Here is a 22840-nt window from a genome sequence, read left to right on the forward strand (position 1 = left end):
TCGAGTCTTCGTCGAGTCTTCTTTCGACTGTGTCTCACCGTCAAGCCTTCAGCCGTCACTCCTTCACTCCCCCACCAGACCCTCATCCCACCTCCATTTGTCCTTCAGTTCTCCCACATCGCTGCAGCCTTACTCAAGCCCGAGTCGCCCCTTTCCTACTGCGTGGTCACAAATCAATCCCAAAGACCAAGAGCAATCCACCAGCATGTCAATGGATCCACCTGCCTCTCAAGCGAGTGTCGAGGTGGTTGTGTCCGACCTTTATGCTGCTGTTGCCACCTTTGGCCTCGTCGAAGCAGAACAGAGCGAAGGCGGCGGTCACTATGTTTCGTTTCTTCGTCAAGGTATTTGGAGAGTATGAGGCGGAGACGGTGAACGAAGCGGTGCTGAGCTTGACGTGGTGCTTGGTGCCTTGTTGCTCCAGTGTTGTTCGTTGATCGCTGGGCCCAGTGCTCCCACCCATGCACAAGTGCACATGGGAGTGATTGGACGGTTCAATACTCTGACACGTCCGTACCCTTCTCAAACATATCCTTGTGCTGACATTGCGTGTAAACTGATCGATGTGATTGTGTGGCTGCAATTTGCCCCCTGCATCGCGTTCCCCCACACTCTTGACAGTAGAAGCCACCCCCCTCCCCCCTTCCCCCTTTGCACCTTCAATGTTCAAGCCCTGTCTGCTCTCATGCCATTCATGCTATGCTCCATCCTCTGATATGCGTGACAGGATCACAGCTCTTTCAAGCTGGTGTTCGCCCCGGCCATCACCTCGTTGCCATCGTGATACAAGGCGTTGCACAAGTTGTACTCACGGGAGCGCACCCAAGAGTCGAAAGAGGCATCACACCGTCGCAACTCATGGAGCAGTTTCAGTCTCATCCCCAGAGGCGTAAGTCGGTGCCAATTTACCTACTTGAAACAAGACCTGCAACCCCTGTGCCTGTGGGTGTTGTTGGAGATGATGAACTGATCCATCCCCCGGCCCTCCATGCGGTGATTGCGTTTGCCCTGCTCTCACCGAAACCTTGCCTGTTCTCTTCATTCAGTGAGAGGCCTTGACGCAACCCTGGTGTTTAGGCCAAGCCCACAGCTACTTCCGAGTATCATTCACCGTCGAGATGACGACATGTGCCTACTCTTGGCCGAATGCCTCAACAATGGAGGCGGCAACGAAGACGTTGCGATTCGGCGTCATGTGCAGAAGGCACTAGGTTCTCGGAATGGGTACCACCAACTGAAACAGATTGCTTTCACAGCAAACGCAGCAAGCAGCCACCACTTCATTGTCGCGATTGGCGACGACGACGCACTCAACGGCGAAAGCACGACGCCGGTGTACATCTGCTTTCAAAACACCCAAACCCTGCAACACGTCATGACTGACATGAAGGCCCTTGCCAGACCCCCAATGCGAGATGCCATCGAAGGAAATGTGCACCTTGGGTTTTTGGAAGTGGCAGAGACGATTCCTATTGAGCCCTTTCTCAACCTGCTGCGTGACACCAAGGCGAACAAGCGACACCGCTTGGTGTTTTGCGGCCACTCTCTCGGCGGTGCACTTGCTCAGCTGGTGGCACTCCGTGTTCTTCTTCGCTGCGATGAGCTTTGCATTCGCCAGAACGTGCACGTTGCCGCCTTTGGCGCCCCTCTCGTCGGCGACGACAAGTTTGCTGCCCAGTTTGAGAAGCAGTTCGGGCATACACACGTGGCGCGGAAGAACTGCCGGTTCTATGTGAACAAGGCGGACATTGTTCCTCGCGTGCTCGTGCTGCTCACACGCGCATTTGAAGGCGGGTCAAAGTCCATGGAGCGACAGCGCTTGACCGAGGCGATTCTCAAACAAACCTTCCAGCCCAGTGCACCGCAGCAGGCGACACCCGCGCATGCGCAAGCAACAGCTGACCAGCCTGCAGAGGACCAAGCGATTTGGTCGTGGCAATCGATGCAGCAGGCTGCCTCTTCTCTTGAGCAAGTCTTCCCCAAAATTGGCGCAGAGTTACAAATGCGCTTACCCGGGTTGATGTCCATGCTGCCTGGGCCATCGGACTCCAACTTATGGTCCAAGCTTGCTTCCTGTCTTCAGGCCCTAGCCAGGACAAGCATCCAGTGCAACTACTCTGCTTTTGGCACGTACCTGATTCGCCAAGGCGAAGACTGGGTTCCACACACCGAACCAGAAAGCATTCGTGAGGCGCTCTTCAAGAGCACGTCGCTACGGAACCTCAACGCAGGGCTTCTGCAGTACCACATGCTCATGCATTACCAACAAGGCTGTCAGCTCACGAACCGGCGCGCCTGGTATCCGCAACAGGGCGAAGCGCTGCCGAGCCTGAAGGTCGACAACCCCGACTTCTCTGCGCCTCAGAAGATGGAATTTCAGCCTCTTCATTCCAGCATAACCTCGACACCCAGTCACCAGCAGCACCACCTTGCTTTTACAGGCAAGGGGTTTGCATTTGTGACACACGTAACGAGCTCCCTTGACGAATTTGGGCGTCAGTTCTTCCCCTTGTACCTCGAGCATTGCCAGAGGCTGGAAGTCACAATCACATGCAAGAAGGAGCTTGCGCGTTCGGTTTTTGAGGTTCGGTTCCACACAATATTCAGCACCCGGCCAACCACTATCATGGTGGATGTCACACAGCTCTCCGACCTGCCCATGTCTGGAAAGCTGTCTGCAGTCGCAAAACTTCCACGCGACGAGGTCATAAATCAGGTACGTGGATGCTGTCAGATGTGCATCTGCCCTGTCTTGTTGCACGACTGCGTGCCAGTAACATGGTGGTGGGAGCGAGTGAATATGCACCTTGTTTGCTTGTGTGTGTGTGTGTGTGTAAAAGTGTGTGTGTGTGTGTGTGTGTGCGCGCGCTGGTATGATCAAGTGCGCCACTGAAAAGCAGTCGCCATCCATTGACACGTGCGCACACACTCACACGCAAAACTCCAGGCTGTCTTACTGACGCTGTTCTCGCACGATCAGATGCAGCAAGAGAAGGTGCTTGACATTCTCACGCAGCTGGAGTCTGGTGCCATTTCCTCGCCTGCCGAGCGGTGGCTGTCCAAAAATGCAAGCGCTGTTGCCTCTGAAGAGGTGCTTATGTCTTCAGTGGCGTCGGAGCAGTCCAAAAATCAAGCAACAACAGGGGAGGCAATCCCGGCCACGGCAGCACACACTCCGGGTGAAAGCCAGGACAGGACTCCTGCGGAACCTGCTCGAAGTACGCTCCAGACCTTTGTGGCCGACCATCTCAGAACAGCGCTCAACGCAGGTGATTTGTACTCCTTTGAGTGTGTGTGTGAATAGTGGGTGGCCACCGTTGTTGAACTGAATCAGTGTATTGGGCGTACCGACTCATACGCGTGTACATTCTCACATCTATGCGTGTGCTCTTGCGTTTGATGATGGCTAGTGCTGCAGAACGCTCGTACAGACAAGGCAACGAAAGAAGACGCCCCCAGCAAGATCCACCGCTACCGTGACGTTCCACAGGCCTTTCAATCGGATGCTGCGCTGACCGCTCATGAAGCCGTGAAACTCACCGCCCAATCAACGCGAAAAGTACTTGCCCGCACCGGTTTCCCCGACATTGCTGTGCGATCGGGGTTGACCGCGATGGTAGCGGCTTCTTTCGTGGCTGCTGGTATTGGCCTTGTCGCTCTTGGGTCCGTTGGCACAGCATCTCTAGTCGTGATCGAACCAAGTTTCCTGCTCCAGGGAGTTGGCGCAGCTACAGCTCTGTGCAGCAGTGGGGTGCTGTACACGATTAAGCGGAACCAGATTGAATACCAAAAGAATGTCCAGGTGCTGTGCTTTGCTTTAGTTGACGTGTGTATGTGTGCGCACGTTGTTGTAGCTATGCTTGGGTGCTGCTGTTATTGTTGTTACTGCTCTTCTAGCTTTGTTCTTGTTTTTGTTCCTGGTACATGGTGTTTGCTGGATGCACGTCAAATCTGAATCTCAATTGCCCCTTCACCACCCTCGCTCTTGCTCCATGCATGCGTGCGTGTCTTCCACCCAGCTTATGCTACGACTGCTGACACTCGACGCGGAGGACGTTCCCAGCGAACCAATGTACTTCGCTGAGAAGGCCATTGTGACCAAGGGTATTGCGCAAAAGATGAAGGCGGTCGTTGGTCATCCCTTTGAGCCAGCTGACCTCGTCACAGATGACTTTGTTCTGAAGTACTTCTCCAAAGTTCGGTCAGGGGGGCCCTTGTACGACATCAGTGACGACGCCACTGCACGCAAACGGGCGCTCATGTTTCTCCGTGACGTTTGGCTGATTTATCGCCTCAGGACCATTCTCGCAGACACGTTCATGTTTGGCATCGTGGGGACGACAAAGACGGGCAAGGTGTGACATGTACCCTGTTATGGTCGTCAGGCGGTGTCTGTCGTGCTGTTTGCTTGCGTATGTGTGTATGTGTATGTGGGTGTGGGTGTGTGTATGTGTATGTGGATGTGGGTGTGAGTGTGGGTGTAGGTATGGGTGTAGGTGTCTGAATGTGCGCCTGTCTGCGTGTTCTTGTGTCTGGTTTAGTGTTCGGCTATCGCTCTCTCAAAGAGTTGCGTTGTGTTCTTATGGTTGTCCTGTGGGCATGACTTTTCGCTGCCATGCAGAGCACGCTTCTGTCCCGCCTCAACTTCAAGGCCGTTGCAGACTCTGCCATCAACACCATGCGCATTCAATTCCACAAGTGGCCACAGGTCAAGCACATTGTGTTTGTGGATTTCCCCGGCAACGACGATGTCAATCACGCGGTAAAGATAGACGAGAGAAAGTTGTTGAGGGAAACGGGGTTGGGGGACTTGGTGGGGAGGGCTTCGACGGCGTGGCGGTGAGAGCCCTGGCAGCATGCGGCGTTGCGTTGATACGATTAATCCTTGCTGTTGGGCGCTTGAATGTGGGCCGCGAGTGTCGCACGTTGTGTGACGGCGGCTTGGAGTTGAGTTGCTGATGTTCATTGGAACCTCACGCGTACATGGCAGGTCCGCGACGCGTTTTCTTCCCATTACTCCATCTTGGACGCTTGTATTTTCGTGGTTGAGGCGGACAAGTCCAACACCATGCGTGTCCAGGAAACCTTCCTCATGGCGCTCAAACACGACGTACGTGCTGCATTGTGAATGCTCTGTGTGTGTGTGTGTGTGTGTGTGTGTGCGTGCGTGTGTGCTGTGTGTGTGTGTGTGTGTGTGTGTGTGTGTGTGTGTGTGTGTGTGTGTGCGTGAACCTGCATGTGTGTGTGTGTGTGCGTGAACCTGCGTGTGTGTGAGTACGCACCTTTGACCTTGCGTTGAAGGGAAGAATGTGGACTTGTGCACCAGTTTGTGAAACACTGGAGACAATCTTCTTTTCAATTTTGACGCCCCTGCCCAACTCACGCCTTGGAATGCGGAAATGATTTCAGATTCCGGTATTGCTGTGTTTCAACAAAGCTGATCTTCTTCTCGTGCACACACAAGAAGACAATGACGATCGGGATGGCACCACGCTTTTGCCAGACGATGCGAGGCGTCAGGCGTGCACATCGGCTGCTGAGCACAGTGATTATGATGATGATGATGGTGCCGCTGATTATGGTGATGGTGGTGACGATGAGGACGATGGGTTCGATGGCTACGATGACTTTCTTGTTCTTGGCCCATCGGTAAGACTCTGCTTGCCCAGTCAGCGTTGCACTTGGCACAAACATGCGCTATTCATGAACCACCCTTCCCCACGTCTACTCACGCTGATCGTTGACCACTGTATTGACTGCAATGTTGTCCCCAATCTCAAGACACCCCTTCGTTCCGAGGCCGAGTTGCAGCAGATAATGCAAAAGCGGCTTGATGCCCTTCTAGGCGACGGCGGCGCCAAGATGTCTCCCAGTAGCAGCAAGGGGATGCACAGCGTCGAAACGCACTCCTCATCCGAGCAAGTCAGGAAGTTTGACACGTGCTTCACGTGCTTCACGCGCGAGTTGTCTCGTGCTGTCGAGCCGCAAGACCTACAAGAGCGCGGCATCCTCACACCCGTGGAAGTGTTGAAGCGGTGGCTCTTCCCCACGCTGAAGCGTTGCAATGTGCCCTTTCGTCAATCCGAACACAAGGCTGTGCTCGAATCCCTGAGGCGGAGGCCTAAACCATAGCACTTACTTACACGTGCATCTTGGTGTGTGTGTGTGTGTGTGTGTGTGTGTGTGTGTGTGTGTGTGTGTGCGTGCCTGTGTCTGTGCGTGTGCGTCTCGGGCTTTGTGTGTGTGTGTGTGTATGTGCATGCGCGTCTAGGTGTGTATGTGTCTGTGTGTCGCTTGCTGGTTCCCTTGTTGCACACCTGCTCCTGCGTGGCGTGCCTCTTGCTTCCCATGCGTGCCTCTTCCTGTTCGCCCCATTACCATCATCACCAGTCACACCTGTTCTTTCCTTTGATCGCTTCAGTTGTTGCTTTACTTCCACCGTTGACAAACACATGCGCGTCACTTTCATCGTTTCCTTCATCACTCTTCCTTTGCCGCTTCCTCCTGCTGTGGTTGTTGTTGCTGCCACAGACGTGCGTTGTACGTTGTACGTTGTGTGTGTGTGTTTGTGTGTGTGTGTGTGTGCGTGCGTGCGTGCGTGCGTGCGTGCGTGTGTGTGTGAACTTACAGTGAGAATCGCACATTTGACAAACTCGCAGACCGCAATGCCGGAGACAGACACAGACACACAAAAACAAACACCCATGCCCCCCCCACACACACACACACAAACACACACGTCTCCACGTCCCCTGCGCACCTCGATGGCTCTGCAGATTGTTTCGAGCTGGTAGTTTGCCGCGACGAGCTCGCCCCAGCGCACCTCCAGCTGGTAAAACTCCTGCCCGGCGGCCTGCTGCTCGTTCTGCCGCTGCCAGTTGATGTCCTCCATGTCCTGGCTGCAGCGTTCGAGCAAATTGGCGGTGGTGGTGAGGAGGAGAAGACGGGAGGTGGGGGGGGGGGGGGGACCAAAAAGATGATATTTAGTTTTGGGATGGTGGAAAGGATGGCACCCCAAACGTACATACCACACACATACATATATACATACATGCATACATACATACATACATACACACACATACATACATACATACATACATACATACATACATACATACACACACACCCCCCACCCCACACACCCCACTCCCCCACTTACTTGATTGCATCGAGGGCTGCCTGGAGGCGGTTCTGCAGCGCCTGCAGCTGCTCCACGTACCGGGTCCACTTTTGCCCGCCAAACTGCGTCATCAGCTCAAGGTTGTCGATCCTGTACGAGTGGGAAGGAGAAGTGGAGGGGGAGAAGGGGGAGGAGAAGGCGTTGGAAAGAGCGGAGCGTGAGTGCGATGCACAGTTGTGTTTGTATGTGTATGTGCAAGGCTGAAAGTCACTGGTCTCGTTGTTGTTGTTGTTGTTGTTGTTGTTGTTGTTGTTGTTGTTGTTGTTGTTGTTGTTGTTGTTGTTGTTGTTGTTGTTGTTTTTTCCCGGTTTCAGCACAGCACAGCTCAGCACGCACAGACACAGACACACACACACGCACAGACGGACACAAGACACAGACACACAGACACACACACGCAAACACACACGCGCTTACCTGTTTCGCTGATGCTCCAGTTGTGCGTATGCGTTCTTGACGCTTTCCTTCCACGCCTCTGGGTCGTTCTTCAATGCCTGGCTCGGCGCAGGCAGATCGTACCTGCGCATTGTGTTGTGTGTTGTTTGTTGAGCGTGTGAGGGTGCAGACGAACAAGCGCATGCACAGCTGGTGCGTGCACTTTGCAAGCGCCACCTCAAAGCACCTTCCACTCGACACCACTGACAGACCTGTATGTGTCAAACTCTGGCGATTTGTACGAGCCTTCCTCCATCTCCTGCAAATGGTGCTTGACCATGGATGTGCGCTGTCAGCAACGATCGTGCGTTGAATGTGTGTGTGTGTGTGTGTGTGTGTGTGTGTGTGCGTGTGTGTGTGCGTGCGTTGAGTTGATGAGACGTGGTTGGCGGTGATAAATGCAAAGCAGGACGACAGTTTGAGACAAAACGGGCACAGTCATTGAGAGCCCCTCATTTCCACGCCACCGCTTTAAGGCCTCACTTCAAACTGGAATGCCTTCGGAAGAGGGAGGTGGGACAGGTACTGTTTCTGTGAGGGCTTTCCCATGGATCCCATCTCCTCTGCCAGCAGTGCATTCACCTGCACAAGCAGTCATCGGTGAGCGTTGATGGAAGCAAGCAACACAAGCAGACAAAGCGTACACACACGCACACATACACACACGCACGCACACACCCACACACATACACGTAAGCACACACAAGTGTACCTGCTCTCTGCTGGCTTCAATGTCATCAACATATGGCAGTGCCATGACGCTGTATTGTGTGTGTGTGTGTGTGTGTGTGGGTCGCTTGCGAGCTAGCCTCTTCTGTCGTTTCTTGTCTGCTTGTGTTCGTTCGTGTTGTTGGTCTGCTTCTGCCGTGCGATATCCGTTCGTGACGATTGCTGGAAATCATGCATGAGTTATCGTCAACGTCAGCTTTGCCTTCCGACCCAAAGACAATTTTGCCGTGAGCGCGTTCACCCAAAGACCACGAGGAAGCAAACGCATCCAACCAAGACAACCCCCTCACACGCACACGCCTTCACAGAGCAGTGGGCATGAGCGCAAAGCGCAAGGCAGGCAGTGGGAGCGAGGACGACAACGCCACGAAGCGCGCTCCAATGGAAACCACCAACCCATGGACGGGGCGCCCGTACTCGCGCCGCTACCATGACATCCTCGAGGTGTGTCTGTGTGTGTGTCTGTGTGTGTGTTTCGAGGGGGGCGGGAAGGGTTGAGTGATCACGTGTGTCCGTGTGATGGCGTGTGATGGCCGCACCTCCTCCACTCCCCCCCCCGCATCTGCGTGCGGCTGCTCTGCTTTGCCGTGCCGTGTGCTTGCAATAACGTAACCTCGACAACTTTCCATCTTTATGCTAGGGCCGTATGAAACTGCCAGTGTGGAAGTTCAAGTCCGACTTTCTGGATATGCTGCGCAAGTCCAAGGAGATGGTGCTCGTTGGCGAGACTGGTTCCAGGCAAGACCACACAGATTCCACAGTGAGTTTTGTGTGTTTTGCGTGCGAGAGTACGTGTGTAATTCAGTGTGGCACAGGTTACGAGGGCTTGCCACTCTGTTTGTTGCCGCTGTTTTGGACCTGCACCTTTGTGCGCGTGTGCACCGCGCTTGCAACACACACACACACACACACACACACACACACACACACACATAGGTGGTGCTGCGATGTTCGCGCCGGCAAGCTCGTGGCCTGCACACAGCCCCGTCGTGTTGCCGCCATGAGCGTGGCACAGGTGCGCATGTTCTTTGGTGGTGGGTGGCCAACGTTGACAGTGTTGCTGAAGGAAAGGTTGTACTTGTTTGTGCCCCAAGTAGTCTTTGTACTGACATACACGTACATATTGTGTGTGTGTGCGCGACTGCTGCAGCGTGTTGCGGATGAGATGGACATTGCGCTGGGCCAGCATGTCGGTTACACCATCCGTTTCGAGGACTGCACCTCCCCAAACACCGTCCTCAAGTGAGTATGTGCGTGTATATGTGCGTGTGCGTGCGTGTATGTGTGTGTGTGTGTGTGTGTGTGCGTGCGTTGTTCTGCCTTATCCCCCACCCTACACACCCGACACACCCCCCCCCCATCCACATCCACCACAAGCACCACATCCACACCACTCCCCATTCACCCCCTCCCCAAACCTCCACCCGCTTGCTCCACGGCAGGTACTGCACGGACGGTATGCTGCTGCGGGAGGCGATGGCTGATCCGCTGCTGTCACGTTACGGCGTCATCATCTTGGATGAGGCGCACGAGCGCACCCTCTCCACAGACATCCTCATGGGCCTCCTCAAGGAGGTGGGCCAGTTGTGTGTGTGACGATGGGCGATTGTGTGTGTGTGTGTGTGTATGTGTGTGTGTGTGTTTGTGTGTGTGTGTGTTTGTGTGTGTGTGTGTGTGCGTGACGATGTATGACGATGTATGACGATGTGTGTGTGTGTGTGCTTGCGCTTATGCGCGTCATCTTCTTGCATATCGTAGCAAGCACTCACCGTCAGCTGACCTACCTTTGATGCTACACCCACAATTCACCACCACCCCCTACCATTCACCATCACCTCTCCCCCGCCCTCTTCATCCTCGTCAGATTATGCCGAAGCGGGAGGACCTGAAGCTGGTGGTGATGAGTGCCACGCTCGACGCCGGCAAGTTCCAGGAGTACTTCAACAGCTGCCCCCGCATGGTGCGGTGCTCTGCTGTGTCGGAGAGGGGAGGGGGTGATGGAAAGGGAGTAGTATGGGCGGTGTTGTTGGGCTGCTGCTTCTGTTGCTGTGCTGTCATTGCTGCTGTTATTGTTGCTGTTGTGTCACGTCATACGTGTTGCCTGCTCATTGGTGCTTCGTCACAACAAAAAATCGCACACCACCTTCCCATCATCATCACGTCACCACACCAGGACATTCCCGGGCGCACGTTTCCCGTGGAGATTTTCTACACGCAGGAGCCTGAGCGCGACTACCTCGAGGTGAAGAAAGGGGTTACAGTGGTGGTGGTGATGGTGATGGTGATGATGATGGTGGTGGTGATGGTGATGGTGGTGGTGGTGATGGTGGGTGTGTCGTGGTGGTGGGTGATTGGATGCGTGGTGGTTGCTGCAATGGCAAGTGCTCAAGCCTTCATTCCCATCATACCCAACTCACCCTCTCACCACCGCGCTAACACATCACATCACATCACACATCCCCCAACTACATCAGGCTGCTGTGCGGACGGCAGTGCAGATCCACCGTGTTGAGGAGGAACGGGGCGACATTCTGCTGTTTCTGACGGGTCAGGAGGAGATTGAGGAGGCCTGCAGGAAGATCAAGCGCGAGTGCGACGCCCTCGGCTCTGAAGTTGGCCCGGTCAGTGGCGGTGTGTGTGTGTGTGTGTGTGTGTGTGTGCGTGTGTGTACGTGTGCGTGTGTGTGTGTTTGTGTGTGTGTGTGTGTGTGCGTGTGCGTGTGTGTGTGCGTGTGCGTGCGTCTCTCTCTCTCTCTCTCTCTCTCTCTCTCTCTCTCTCTCTCTCTCTCTCTCTCTCTCTCTCTCTCTCTCTCTCTCTCTCTCTCTCTCTCTCTCTCTCTCTCTCTCTCTCTCTCTCTCTCTCTCTCTCTCTCTCTCTCTCTCTCTCTCTCTCTCTCTCTCTCTCTCTCTCTCTCTCTTTCTTTCTCTCTATCGGTGTGCGCCTGTGTCTGCGGCGTCAAACCGTGTTGTGCAAGTGTGCACATGCGTTCGCTTGCCTGCACCAAGCCACGGTCTCTCTCTCTCTCATCCCCCACGCCCCATTGCAATTCAGGTGAGCGTGATTCCGCTGTATTCGTCACTGCCACCGGCGCTGCAGCAGCGCATCTTCGAGCCCGCACCGGCAGATCGCCCCAACGGTACACTGGTCGTGCTGGTCGTGCTGGTCGTGCTGGTCGTGTGTCCTGCGTGCTTCTGTACACGTGACGCGCACAAACGCATGAGCAACTCTCCCACACACATGCACACACGCACGCACATGCACAAGCACATACACACACGCGAACATACACGCGCACATGCACACACACGCATGCACAAACGCATACACATACATACACACACACTATGCTCAACTCATGCAACCTCGCAACAACACCCCCCCCCCTCTCCAACCCCCTCCCCTTCTTGTCCACACTTCAGGCGCCGTTGGGCGGAAGGTTGTCGTGTCGACAAACATTGCCGAGACGTCCATCACCATTGACGGAATTGTGTATGTCATCGACCCGGGCTTCTCAAAGCAGAAGGTGCGACCGGGCGCGCGTGGAGAGGGGTGGTGGTGGTGGTCGTCGTCTTCATCATCGTTGTCGTTGTCGTCAGCGTGGTGGTGGTGGTGGTGGTGGTGGTCGGGGTCGTTGTTGTCACCATTGTTGTCGTTGTCGTCAGCGTGGTGGTGGTGGTGATGGTGGTGGTCGGGGTGGTCTCGGACGGCTGACGCACAGCGAAGAAGCGTGTTGGAAGGAGATGTTTTTCATGCGCAATGGGCGTGGGAGTCAGGAAAGCTCTTGTCTGTGCTCTGCCTGATGTGAGGAATGCCTCACCAACTTTTGTCTCCACATCTCATCCCCTCGTCCTTCTCCTCCCGTTATCCCTTGCCTCCCCTTGTTTCTGCCTCCCCTTGTTTCTGCCGCCCCTCCCCTCCCCACCGCCGTCCAACCCTCCACCACCACCTCCTCCCTATCTCTATCCTGCACCCCCTTCCTCCCCTTTATTTCCACAGGTGTACAACCCGCGCGTGCGCGTGGAGTCGCTGCTGGTGACGGCCATCTCCAAGGCCAGCGCACAGCAGCGCGCAGGCCGTGCCGGTGAGCCAACGCGGTGGTGGTTATGATGGCGGTGATGGTGGTGGTGGTGCATTCTCACTGCTCTTGCAAATGAGCACACACACACACACACACACACTCACACTCACTCGCTCACTCACACACACACACACTCACTCACTCAAACACACATACACACACACGCACACACGCACACACGCATACCCACTAAAACACGCTCCCACACGCACGCATGTGTATGCTACACCGCTGCTGCCGCTGCTGCTCTCAGGGCGTACGCGGGAGGGCAAGGCGTTCCGGCTGTACACGGAGAAGGCGTTTCGCTCCGAGATGCAGGAGAACACATACCCAGAGATTCTCAGGTGCCGGTGCTGATGGTTGGGGGTGGTGATGGCTGCTGTTGTTGTTGCTGTTGTTGTTGGGTCTGCAGCCACCAAGCCACACACACACACACACACACACACACACACACACGCACTCACTCACTCCCAACAACCGCGCACGTAGGTCGAACCTGAGCTCTGTGATTCTGCAGCTGAAGAAACTTGGCATTGACGATTTGGTGCATTTTGACTTTATGGACCCGCCGGCGCCTGAAACGCTCATGCGCGCACTCGAACTCCTCAACTACCTCGGCGCCCTCGACGACGAGGGGTGAGCGCGCGCCGGCATGGTGCTGTGGATGAATGTTGTGGTGTGTGTTTTGGTGTGTGTACGTTTACGTGTGTGTGAAAGTGATATGTTGCTTTGTTATGTTGTGGATGTGTGAATCCTTCTGCTCACGACCCGACAACAAAACACCCCACCCCCCAACACACACACACACACACACACACACACACACACACACACACACACACACACACACACACATCCACACACGTCATGCTCAACCCTTCCTTCTCCTCCTCTTCCTCCCCCTCCTCCTCTCTCCTCCATGTTCCACCACCACCCCCACGACCACCACCACCAGCGAGCTGACGGATCTCGGGGCGAAGATGTCCGAATTCCCGCTTGACCCGCAGCTCTCTAAGATGGTGAGGCGCCGCAGCCACACGACGTGGCATGACATTGCGTCGTCAAATGGGATGACCTGAGCTTTGAGTGGTGGAAGCAACAGGACAGCACTTGTTACACAGCACGCACACACACACAACAACAACAACAACAATTCTAAGTCACCTCCTCCTGCTTGTCTACCTCACCATGCACTCACCATCCCGCCCTCTCCATCTCCCCTCCCCTCCCCCTCTCAACTTTCCCCAGCTGATTGCGTCTGTCGGGTTCAAGTGCTCGAACGAGATTCTGTCCATTGCGGCGATGCTCTCTGTTCCAAACTGCTTCCTCCGCCCCAACGATGCAAAGCGCGCCGCAGACGAGGCAAAGGCCAGGTAAGATTGTGTGTGTGTGTGTGTGTGTGTGTGTGTGTGTGTGTCGTGTGTGTGTGTGTGTGTGTGTGTGTGTGTGTGTGTGCGTGTGTGCGTGTGTGTGCGTGTGCACTGTGCATGTCAGGACAGTTTTATGTGTTTGCTTGTACCCGCGCTATACCTGTATCATTGCAACCCCCCCCCCTTGCCTCTCACCACGACACAACCCACCTGCGCAGGTTTGCGCACGTGGACGGGGACCACCTGACGCTGCTAAACGTGTATCACGCGTACAAGCAAAACTCGGGCAGTTCGCAGTGGTGCTGGGACAACTTTATCCAGCACCGTTCCATGAAGAGCGCAGACGAAGTCAGGAAGCAGGTACGGGAGCAGCCGTCGTTGTGTGTGTGTGTGTGTGTGTTGTGTTGTGTTGTGTGTGTGTCTGTGTGTGTGTGTGTGTGTGTGTCTCTGTGTGTCTGTCTGTCTGTCTGTCTGTCTGTCGTGTGCTGTGTGTTGCCTTCGCTGACCTTCTTCAAAACCACCAATTGTCGGTGCCGACAGTCATTCTCACATCACGTTTGTCAACGTACCACACCGTCACCACCACCTTCTACTCCCCTCTTCTCCCCTCCCCCCCCCCCCTTTAGCTTGCGCGCATCATGGACCGCCTTGGGCTGGAGCGCGTGAGCACCAACTTCCACAGCAAGGACTACTACCTCAACATCCGCCGCGCAATGGCAAACGCTTTCTTCATGCAGGTGTGTGTGCGTGTGTGTGTGTGTGTGTGTGAATGGACTGTTTACGTAGGTGGAAGCCTTTGTTCATGTGTGTGTGTGTGTGTGTGTGCAATTACGAACCTGCCAACACTTGCTCACCACACGCACACACACACACACACGCACATGCGCACACACGCGCATCTGCACATTGCAGGTTGCGCACCTTGAGCGGTCTGGGCATTACCTGACGATCAAGGACAACCAGGTTGTGATGCTGCACCCGTCGACGGCGCTCGACCACAAGCCCGAGTGGGTCCTCTACCACGAGTTTGTCCTCACATCAAAGAACTACATCCGCACCGTCACCCAGATCAAGCCAGGTGTGTGTGTGTGTGTCTGTGTGTGTCTGTGTGTGTGTGTGTGTGTCTGTCTGTCTGTCTGTCTGTCTGTGTCTGTCTGTGTCTGTCTGTCTGTCTGTGTCTGTGTGTGTCTGTCTGTGTGTCTACCTGCCTGTCGACTGTCTGTCGATCTGCCTGTCTGTCCACCTGTCTACCTCCCTGTCTACCTTCCTGTCTGCCTGCCTGTCCACCTGTCTACCTGCCTGTCAACTATCTGTAGATCTGTCTGTCTGCCTCCCTGTCTACCTCCCTGTCTACCTCCCTGTCTCTCCTTATGTGTCAATGCGTGTCAACTCTTCTCCGCAACACACGATGCGACGTTGGCCATTTCTGTAGCCCACACTCATCGTTCCCCCCTCCTCCTTCCGCAACTCACTCGCAACCCCCCTCCCTCCCTCACTTCCCTGTAGACTGGCTGCTTGAACTGGCGCCCCACTACTACGACATGACCAACTTCCCGGACTGCGAGGCGCGCCGCATCCTCTCCCGCATGCTCTCCCGCCGCGCATACCAGAGCCGCAAATGAACAAACCGCGTTCCAAAACCAAAAAAAAAAAAAAAAAAAGGAAGAAGGCGCGGGCGTGACGCTCTGCGTGCGCGTGTTCCTTCTGTGTGGTTTTTGTGCTCTAGCCATGCTTCTCTTTTGTGCATGCTTGTTTGCCCTGTCTTTGTGTCCCTGTACTCTCTCTGCCCGACACACACCCTTCTCACGTTTTGCCTTGACTGTGAAGCAATAAAAACTCTACCCCACAACCTTGTTGATGATTTCCACCAAACTTCCGCAACGACGATGAATGATGATGCGGGCGACCATCAGCATCATCATGCTTGCTTCAAGACCAACCGCCTCCCCCACCCAGCATCACCACCGCTGCCACACCCACGCCCTCGCCTCGCTCGTCCTCTTCCTCCTGGCCCTCCTGTCTTTGCGGTGCGACGGTGCGGCGGTGATGGAGGAGGATGACGCGGGCGCGCTCCATATCAACACGAGCGACCCACTGCTGCAGCCCGTGTACCTCAACGGCATGGACGTGTCCGCCTTGCTAGCTGCACAGCAGGATGTGATTGAATCGCAGGCGAGCCAGCTGGCGGAGCTGCAGGACGAAAGTAAGGCGCTGCGTGCATTGCTGTGTCGCAGGTATCCACTGAGCGCCAGCTTGATTGCGGGTGCGGGCAGCGTCTCCAGCAAGTGGGCTGGCGGCGTCTTGGCTAATAACGGCCTCATCTACGGCATCCCGTTCTCGGCCGAGTTCGTCCTTATCATCGACCCAGCCACGAACACCATCGATCTCAGCACCATTCCAACCCTCTTTGGCGGAAGCAAGTGGTCCGGTGGGGTGCTTGCGGGCAACGGCTTGATATTCGGCATGCCACACGATGCCCGGTCCGCCTTCATCATTAACCCAGAAGCAAACACCGCTGACCCTGTCACCGTGCAAGGGTTCAGCCCCAACCAGGCCAAATGGGGCAGCGCCGTTCTCGGCAACAACGGCCTCATCTACGGCATCCCATTCACGGCACCCTCCGTCCTCATCATCAACCCGGACACCAAAGCCTCAGATACAGACGCGCTGTCTGGCCTGACCGGCTCGGGGCTGGGTGGGTTCAAGTGGTATGGCGGCGTCGTCCCCGACACCACGAGCACCAAAATCTTCTGCATCCCGCGCGACGCAGAGGCCGTGCTCATCATCGACACGGCCACCAACAACACCGACGTCACCGTCATCGCCGGCCTCCCTCAACAGAGCTTCAAGTGGCTGGGCGGCGTCCTCGCACCCTCGGGCCTCATCTACAGCATCCCTGCAGGCATCAAGAACGTGCTTATCATCGACCCCACAGCCAACACCACCGACATCACCTCCATCGACGGCTTCTCTGGCAGCAACAAGTGGATTGGCGGCGTGCGCACCACAGACGGCCGCGTCATCGGCATTCCCTACTCTTCGTCCGCTCTTCTTGTCATCGACCCAGCAACCCAGTCGAGCGAACGCATCGCACTTGGCCAACTGGACGGCCTCGACCCGTCCGAATTCCGCTGGTGGGACGGTGTCGTCGCCGACAACGGCGCCGTCTACGCCATCCCCTTTGACGCACAGCACGTGCTCGTCATCGACCCGGGCTGCTGACTGGAGAAGTGGGAGGCATGGGGCGCGAGTAAATGGGGTGGGGCAGAGACAAGAGGCGCTGGAGGAGGCACAAGATATGAGGGGGATTGTGTTGTGTGTATGTGTATGCGTGTGTGTGTGTGTGTATTTCACAGATAGCGTGACTGGTTCTTTGCCACGCTTCTTCTGTTGATGTTCCTTAAGCATGTGAGTTGACAGCTTACGGTGCATTTTGGATTGGGAGTGAACGAGAGATAGTAACGCGAACAGCAAAACGCAGGCATAGATGAAAGGAGAAGGAGGGGTAAGCCCATGAGAAATGTTAGCGAGGGAGGGGGGGGGGGGCAAAGCGAATGAAACGGAACGCAAGGAGGGTGTATACAAGCACAGGGACAAACATCCGAGCTCCACTACCACACACACACACACACACACACACACACACACATGCCCCCTTCACACATCCCCCACCCCCACCACACACACACACACACACATCCATCACCAACTCCAGTAGCGCGGCTCACATCTCTCCTTCCCCTGCATGAGGACGTGCGCCATCTCTGCTGGTGTGCGGCCAGTCATCACGACGTCTGGCCACCGCCACGCCTTGTCTTCCGTCGTGCACTCCCGCAGCACCAGTGATCCAACAGACGGGAGGTCGTCCACGCTGTCAAAGGTACACCGCGACAGGATGAGCCGCTGCACGTGCTCGATGCACCCCGCAAACGCCTCGATGCTGCAGTGCTGCAGCCGGCAGTGTGCAACGTCGCGCACGCCCGTCACTACAAGCTGCTCGCGTGCACGAGCCATGGTCTTGCGTCCAGCGCCACTCCCATCCGCTGTCGCGCTGCATGATAAGCCCAGTATTGCCTTTTCGATGATCAGCGACTCGATGCGTGACACTGAGACGGATCCTGAGCACAAGGAGAGGTCGAGGCGATCACAGCGAGAGAGCTCGCCGGCAAAGTTGCACTCACTCAGGTGCAACAGCTTGCGCCCAGACAACAGATGCAGGTCATGCACGCGCCGGTGCTGCAGCAGACCAGGCAAGAGCAAGTTGGGCACATTGCTCATCCAAGCGCCGCGGTAGCCGTCAATCCCCTCCAGGTACACCTCCAAAGCATTGACGCACGTCGGCACGGGCCCGTCAACGCACACGCTCATCAGCTGCACATGGACATCGTCAGGGATGTCCTGCAAATCAGCCATGTGCGCAACAGTCGTGCCACGAAGCACGAGGCTGTCGACGCGCCGGCCCAGGTCTGCGAGCTGCTCCCGTGTCAGCGGCGTGTTCAGATTGAGGTCCACCTTATGCGCGTGCTCAAACTCTGGAATGGCTGGCGGCGTGTGTGAGAAATCGTCAATGATGAGCGTGTCGATGCGGGCTGGGCACGTGACGCGCTTCACACGGAAGGTCGACACCAACTCAATGTGGGTGGCGTTTGGGAGGTGCAGCACATCTGGCGCTGTTAGAAGGGAGTGCAGCTTGACGTTGGCGGCCTGCAGCGTGTCACATCTGAGCGCAACGCGTGAGAGCTTAAGTTGTTGTGCTGTTGCGAACGCTTGCTGCTCATTGGCAAACCGCACTCTGATGAGAGACAACTCCTTGATGCTCGACAGTGGCGAAAGGTCAACGCCTGCTGGTGACGCCAGGTCCACAGGCTGATGAGGACAGCTGTACCACGACAAGGTGATGGCGGGGATGCCTGCAAGCACGCTAATGTCATTTACCGATGCTGCATTGTTCAGGACAAGCCGTTCCACGCCCGCAAATGTGCCGCGTATGCTGCGTTGTGTCTCGTGCGTCATCCAGTTGACGTGGGCCACCTTCTCGAACGAGACTTGGTCAACGGCAGCCTCGAGCGTGGAGAGGTACAGCTTGTTCACATCACGTGCGGCCAGCGAAGACAGGCCTGCGGTCACGGTAAGGTCCACACGGCTGCCCTGCACACCAGCCAAGGTTGTGTCGCGCAACGCACTCCACCGATCAACCTGCTGTTGATTGTGCAGTGTAGCCACCAGCGAGAACACTGCTGGCCTTCGTGGCTGCTGCTGGTGCTGCTGCTGGTACTGCTGCTCTTGCTGCTGGTGCTTGTGTTGTTCTGGTGGAGCTGTGTTCATATCGCGAGTGTCCTCCATCCCCTCCGCTGCTTGCCCCTCCTCCACGGCCTCTTCCTCCATCTGCTCATCGTGCGATGCAGTAGCCCATGCGTCCATGGCGGACAGCTTCGCGAAATGCACGCGTCCGCACCGAGCAAACGTTGACCAGAATCCTCCTGCCGTGCGCGGAGTTGTCATCAGCTTGGCCTGCAGGAAGGGGCATCTGCTGTCCCATGTGACGCCAAGCCAGGTGTACGCGAGAAAGCGGTTCTCCAGCCACACCTCGCGGGATACGGTTGTGGTTGAGGTGCCTCCGGCGGACGTGTCTTCGTCGTCGTCGTCCTCGTCCTCCTCCTCCTCTTCCTCCACGCGGACAAGGGCTGGCTGAAACGTGTCCATCCAGTCCACGATGAGCATGCGCTGGCAAGCGGCCCGTGAGATGAACGTGTTGTATGCAGTCTCTGTCAGCAGCACGTCTGACAGGCACCACTTGGGCATTGCCCACGGCAAGTCGAGGTACAGCTCGCGGCAGGTCATCATCAGGTTGCAAAACGCCCGGACGCCGTCACGTCGCGTGCATCGTGCGTGCATCGCTGACATCAATGTCACAGCATCGCCTTGCACTGGCAACATTGCGAACAGCTGCTCCGCGATGAGGGCCCATTCGCTCACGCTCACAGTGTCGCTCATTGTGGCAACTGCGGTGTGTGTGTGTGTGTGTGTGTGTGTGTGTGTGTATGTGTGTGTGTGTGTGTGTGCAGTGGGTTTGTTCCAACCCTTGAATGCGACAATTAATTGGCTGTTGTGTCAGAAATACAGCACACACCCTCCACTTCGCGCGTTCTCTTGTGTCACGCCCACAACAAGTCCTCCACGTCCACGTTCTCCTTTGCGTACTGCCTGCAGCAACGCTTTTCGAAGTGATGCGAGTGTGTGTTAGGGTGTGCGTGTGTAGTTGGTCTTGTTGGTGTCGTTGTGTAGATGTGCATGCGGTAATGCAATAAGCAGTCACATCATGTAATGTCGTCATGCAAGTGTTTTCTGGAGAGCGCCGAAGTTAACGAGAACAACTGACAACAACAAAGAACCATTGCAAAGAAGAAGAGTGCCATGACACGATGCACTGATGCAGGACCAGGCAAAGTCTGAGAACGCAGAGCCAGCAATCGAGCAACACACGCTGAAACTGGGCGCGACCTGTGCTGTCAAACACAGGCTTTCTCGTTGTTACTCGTGCAACGAATCGAGCCACCGCACCCCCATCTTGGTGCGTGGGTGGTCCGGGCCAAGTGTGTCCATCCAGATGTCGACAGCTTGTTGAAACAGCTGTTTTGCACGGTCATACTCGCCCTTGCTGTTGTACACCTGGCCCAGGTCATGGTATGTGGTTGCTGTGTCTGGATGCTTCTCCCCCAGCGTGTCCAGTGTAATCTTCAAATCTTTCTGGTAGCACTCCAGCGCGCGGCCATACTCACCCTGGTTCTTGTACACCTGGCCCAGGCTGTTATACGTGTTTGCTGTAGATGGATGCTCCTCCCCCAACGTGTCCAGGTCGATCTGCAGGCACTTCTGGTAGTACTCCAGAGCACGGTCATACTCACCCTTGCTGTTGTGCACTTGACCCAGGACGTTGAATGTAGTTGCTGTGGATGGATGCTTCTCTCCCAACGTGCCAAGGTAAATCTGTAGACACTTGTGGTAGTGGTGGATGGCACGGTCGTACTCGCCCTTGCTGTAGTGCATCTGGCCCAAATTGTTGTAGGTGCCTGCTGTGGACGGATGCTCCTCCCCCAATGTGTCGAGCTTGATCTGCAGGCTCTGTTGGAAGTACTCCACGGCGTGGTCATGCTCGCCTTTGCTCTTGTACACGAGGCCCAGGTTGTTGTATGCGGTTGCTGTGTACGGATGCTTCTTCCCCAGCGTCTCAAGGTAGGTCTGCAGGCACTTGTGGTAGTAGTGGATGGCGCGGTCATACTCGCCCTTGCTGCTGTACACCTGACCCAGGCCGTTGTATGTGGTTGCTATGTCGAGATGCTTCTCCCCCAGCGTGTCCAGCTGTATCTTCAGGCTCTTCTGGTAGTACTCGATGGCGCGGTCATATTCGCCGTTGCTCTCATACACTCCGCCAAGCTTGCCGTATGTGCCTGCTGTGGAAGGATGCTCCTCCCCCAACGTGTCCAGTGCAATCTGCAGGCTCTTTTGGAAGTACTCCTGGGCGCGGTCATGCTCGCCCTTGCTCTCATACACCTGAGCCATGGCGTCATATACGCCCGCAACGTTTGCGTGCTCTGGCCCGTGTCGCTCCAGGTAGATGTTCAGGGACCGCTCAAACAAAGACAATGCGTGGTCGTAACGACCAGCAGTTTTGAGAGACACACCAACGTTGTAGCAGAGGCGCGCAAACTGGGGCGTATCAACCTGCTCGTCATCAGCTGGCTCCACAAAGGAGAGCATCTCTGAGAAGCACCAGTTCCGCATCTGGTCCTTGACCACCTTGTTCAAGTGTAGGAAGCCAACGCCGTCCTCAATCGCCTTGAAGATCATCTCCTTGTCCTTGGGGTCCCAGGCGTCTGCCCGCTCGGCCTGCACGCGCACCATTGCGTCTGTTACGGCCTCGAAGGTCTCCAGCACAGCCTCCTTCAGCGCGTCTCGCTCTGCGTTCGGCAGCCGGATGGTGAGCTGCACGTCTTCCTGACTTGCGCTGCAGAAGATCTCCCACAGGCACCATGCCCGTGTCAGCGGCACGGGGTCGTGCCACGGTGTCAACACCAGCAGCACGTGGCCGATCGCAGCAATGGACTCCTTGAACGTCGTGCTCCACCTGCAGTGTGTGTGTGTGTGGGGGGGGGGGGCAAGGACGGGAGGTTGAGGGCATGGGTTGCAGAGGTGACAGGTGGAAGTGAACAACGAACACACACAGACACACATGTATACACGCACACACGAACGCACACACACACACACACGTACACACACACACACACACACACAAACGCACACACACACACACAAACGCACACACACAGGTACAGACACAAGCTCCATACCACTCTTGAGGAAGGTTGGCTGTGATGTCCGTATTCTGGTTGTTGATGAAGAGATCGAACCAGAAGAACACTTGCGCTTTGTCTTCGCCGTCGTCCTCGCCTTGCTCGCCTGCAAACTCCAGGAGGGTGCCAATCACGTCCACGATCTTGTAGCGCCACGCGTGCGACACAAACACGGTCGCCTTCCTGCCCACGTGCTGTGAATCCATGACGTCGACATACGCACACTGCTTCGCCTTGGTGCGTGGGATCACCACGCTGTCGCACGCCTCTTTGGTGGTCATCTTCTGGTACGTGTCTGGGTGTGCGGCCTTGAGATCGGCAAGGAACTGGCGCAGCCCAGCAGGCGACACGCCTTCCTTGCGGATCGCATGTTCGTCCTCGGCAGAAACAGTAGTCGAAGTGGTCGGTGCTGGGTGTGCTTGGTGTTGTGTCACGCCCTTTGCGTCTTCGCCATCGTCGCCTCGCTGTCCTTCTTCGCTGGTAGGCTGCTGTTGTGGCTTCGCGGTGCTTGATACTGGTGTCTCATTCACCACGTCAACAGCGGCCGTTGAAGCGGCGAGCTCGCCTCCTTTCTGTCGTGCTTCGGCTGGCTCTGGGTCGCGAGCGGTGGATGAGGAGCGGCGGCAGCAGGAGAACATCGTTCGGCTTGTTGTGTGTGTGTGTGTGTGTGTGTGTGTGTGTGTGTGTGTGT

General features: G+C 56.0%; 6 protein-coding genes across 6 annotated transcripts in view; 3 read left to right on the forward strand and 3 right to left on the reverse strand.

The window, feature by feature from the left end:
• The window catches only part of PTSG_12842 (uncharacterized protein), a gene marked incomplete at both ends in the record, with an annotated part of 8791 nt that extends 2659 nt beyond the window's left edge, over positions 1-6132 (forward strand). The window contains 12 exons of the mRNA XM_004989393.1: positions 79-143; positions 238-344; positions 728-889; positions 1047-1856; positions 1995-2716; positions 2948-3269; positions 3411-3802; positions 4020-4355; positions 4622-4762; positions 4991-5110; positions 5410-5649; positions 5782-6132. Coding sequence (XP_004989450.1) covers positions 79-143; positions 238-344; positions 728-889; positions 1047-1856; positions 1995-2716; positions 2948-3269; positions 3411-3802; positions 4020-4355; positions 4622-4762; positions 4991-5110; positions 5410-5649; positions 5782-6132 — 3768 coding nt within the window. The remainder of the gene's footprint in view (positions 1-78; positions 144-237; positions 345-727; positions 890-1046; positions 1857-1994; positions 2717-2947; positions 3270-3410; positions 3803-4019; positions 4356-4621; positions 4763-4990; positions 5111-5409; positions 5650-5781) is intronic.
• Positions 6133-6412: 280 nt separating this feature from the next.
• On the reverse strand, positions 6413-8521 carry PTSG_09200 (uncharacterized protein). Its single transcript, XM_004989394.1, has 7 exons — positions 8331-8521; positions 8102-8200; positions 7831-7907; positions 7601-7702; positions 7163-7273; positions 6761-6899; positions 6413-6522 (listed from the first exon to the last, which is right to left on the reverse strand). Exons 1-7 carry the CDS (start codon positions 8373-8375, stop codon positions 6481-6483), a joined length of 615 nt encoding a protein of 204 aa, XP_004989451.1. The 5' UTR covers positions 8376-8521; the 3' UTR covers positions 6413-6480.
• Positions 8522-8562: 41 nt separating this feature from the next.
• PTSG_12843 (DEAD/DEAH box helicase) lies at positions 8563-15644 on the forward strand. Its single transcript, XM_004989395.1, has 19 exons — positions 8563-8791; positions 8988-9107; positions 9284-9362; positions 9498-9589; positions 9790-9922; positions 10212-10307; positions 10521-10589; positions 10822-10968; positions 11399-11483; positions 11767-11870; positions 12344-12428; positions 12679-12769; positions 12915-13061; positions 13381-13444; positions 13674-13798; positions 14014-14155; positions 14422-14532; positions 14708-14873; positions 15302-15644. The coding sequence occupies exons 3-19, from the start codon at positions 9348-9350 to the stop codon at positions 15415-15417; spliced, it is 1788 nt and encodes a 595-aa protein (XP_004989452.1). The 5' UTR covers positions 8563-8791; positions 8988-9107; positions 9284-9347; the 3' UTR covers positions 15418-15644.
• On the forward strand, positions 15642-17159 carry PTSG_12844 (uncharacterized protein). The gene has a single exon (XM_004989396.1). It carries the CDS (start codon positions 15686-15688, stop codon positions 17015-17017), a length of 1332 nt encoding a protein of 443 aa, XP_004989453.1. The 5' UTR covers positions 15642-15685; the 3' UTR covers positions 17018-17159.
• A 338-nt stretch (positions 17160-17497) lies between these two features.
• On the reverse strand, positions 17498-19789 carry PTSG_09203 (uncharacterized protein; the record flags this gene model as incomplete). Its single annotated transcript, XM_004989397.1, has 1 exon — positions 17498-19789. The coding sequence occupies one exon, from the start codon at positions 19787-19789 to the stop codon at positions 17498-17500; it is 2292 nt and encodes a 763-aa protein (XP_004989454.1).
• Positions 19790-20057: 268 nt separating this feature from the next.
• The window catches only part of PTSG_09204 (mbre TPR repeat protein), a 4672-nt gene continuing 1889 nt past the window's right edge, over positions 20058-22840 (reverse strand). The window contains exons 5-6 of the mRNA XM_004989398.1: positions 22147-22739; positions 20058-21920 (exon numbers count right to left, since the gene is read on the reverse strand). Of these exons, the coding sequence (XP_004989455.1) occupies positions 20327-21920; positions 22147-22739 (2187 nt within the window). The 3' untranslated portion in view covers positions 20058-20326. The remainder of the gene's footprint in view (positions 21921-22146; positions 22740-22840) is intronic.

Source organism: Salpingoeca rosetta (assembly GCF_000188695.1).
Source record: "Salpingoeca rosetta unplaced genomic scaffold supercont1.29, whole genome shotgun sequence".
In the NCBI taxonomy this organism is placed as follows: domain Eukaryota; class Choanoflagellata; order Craspedida; family Salpingoecidae; genus Salpingoeca; species Salpingoeca rosetta.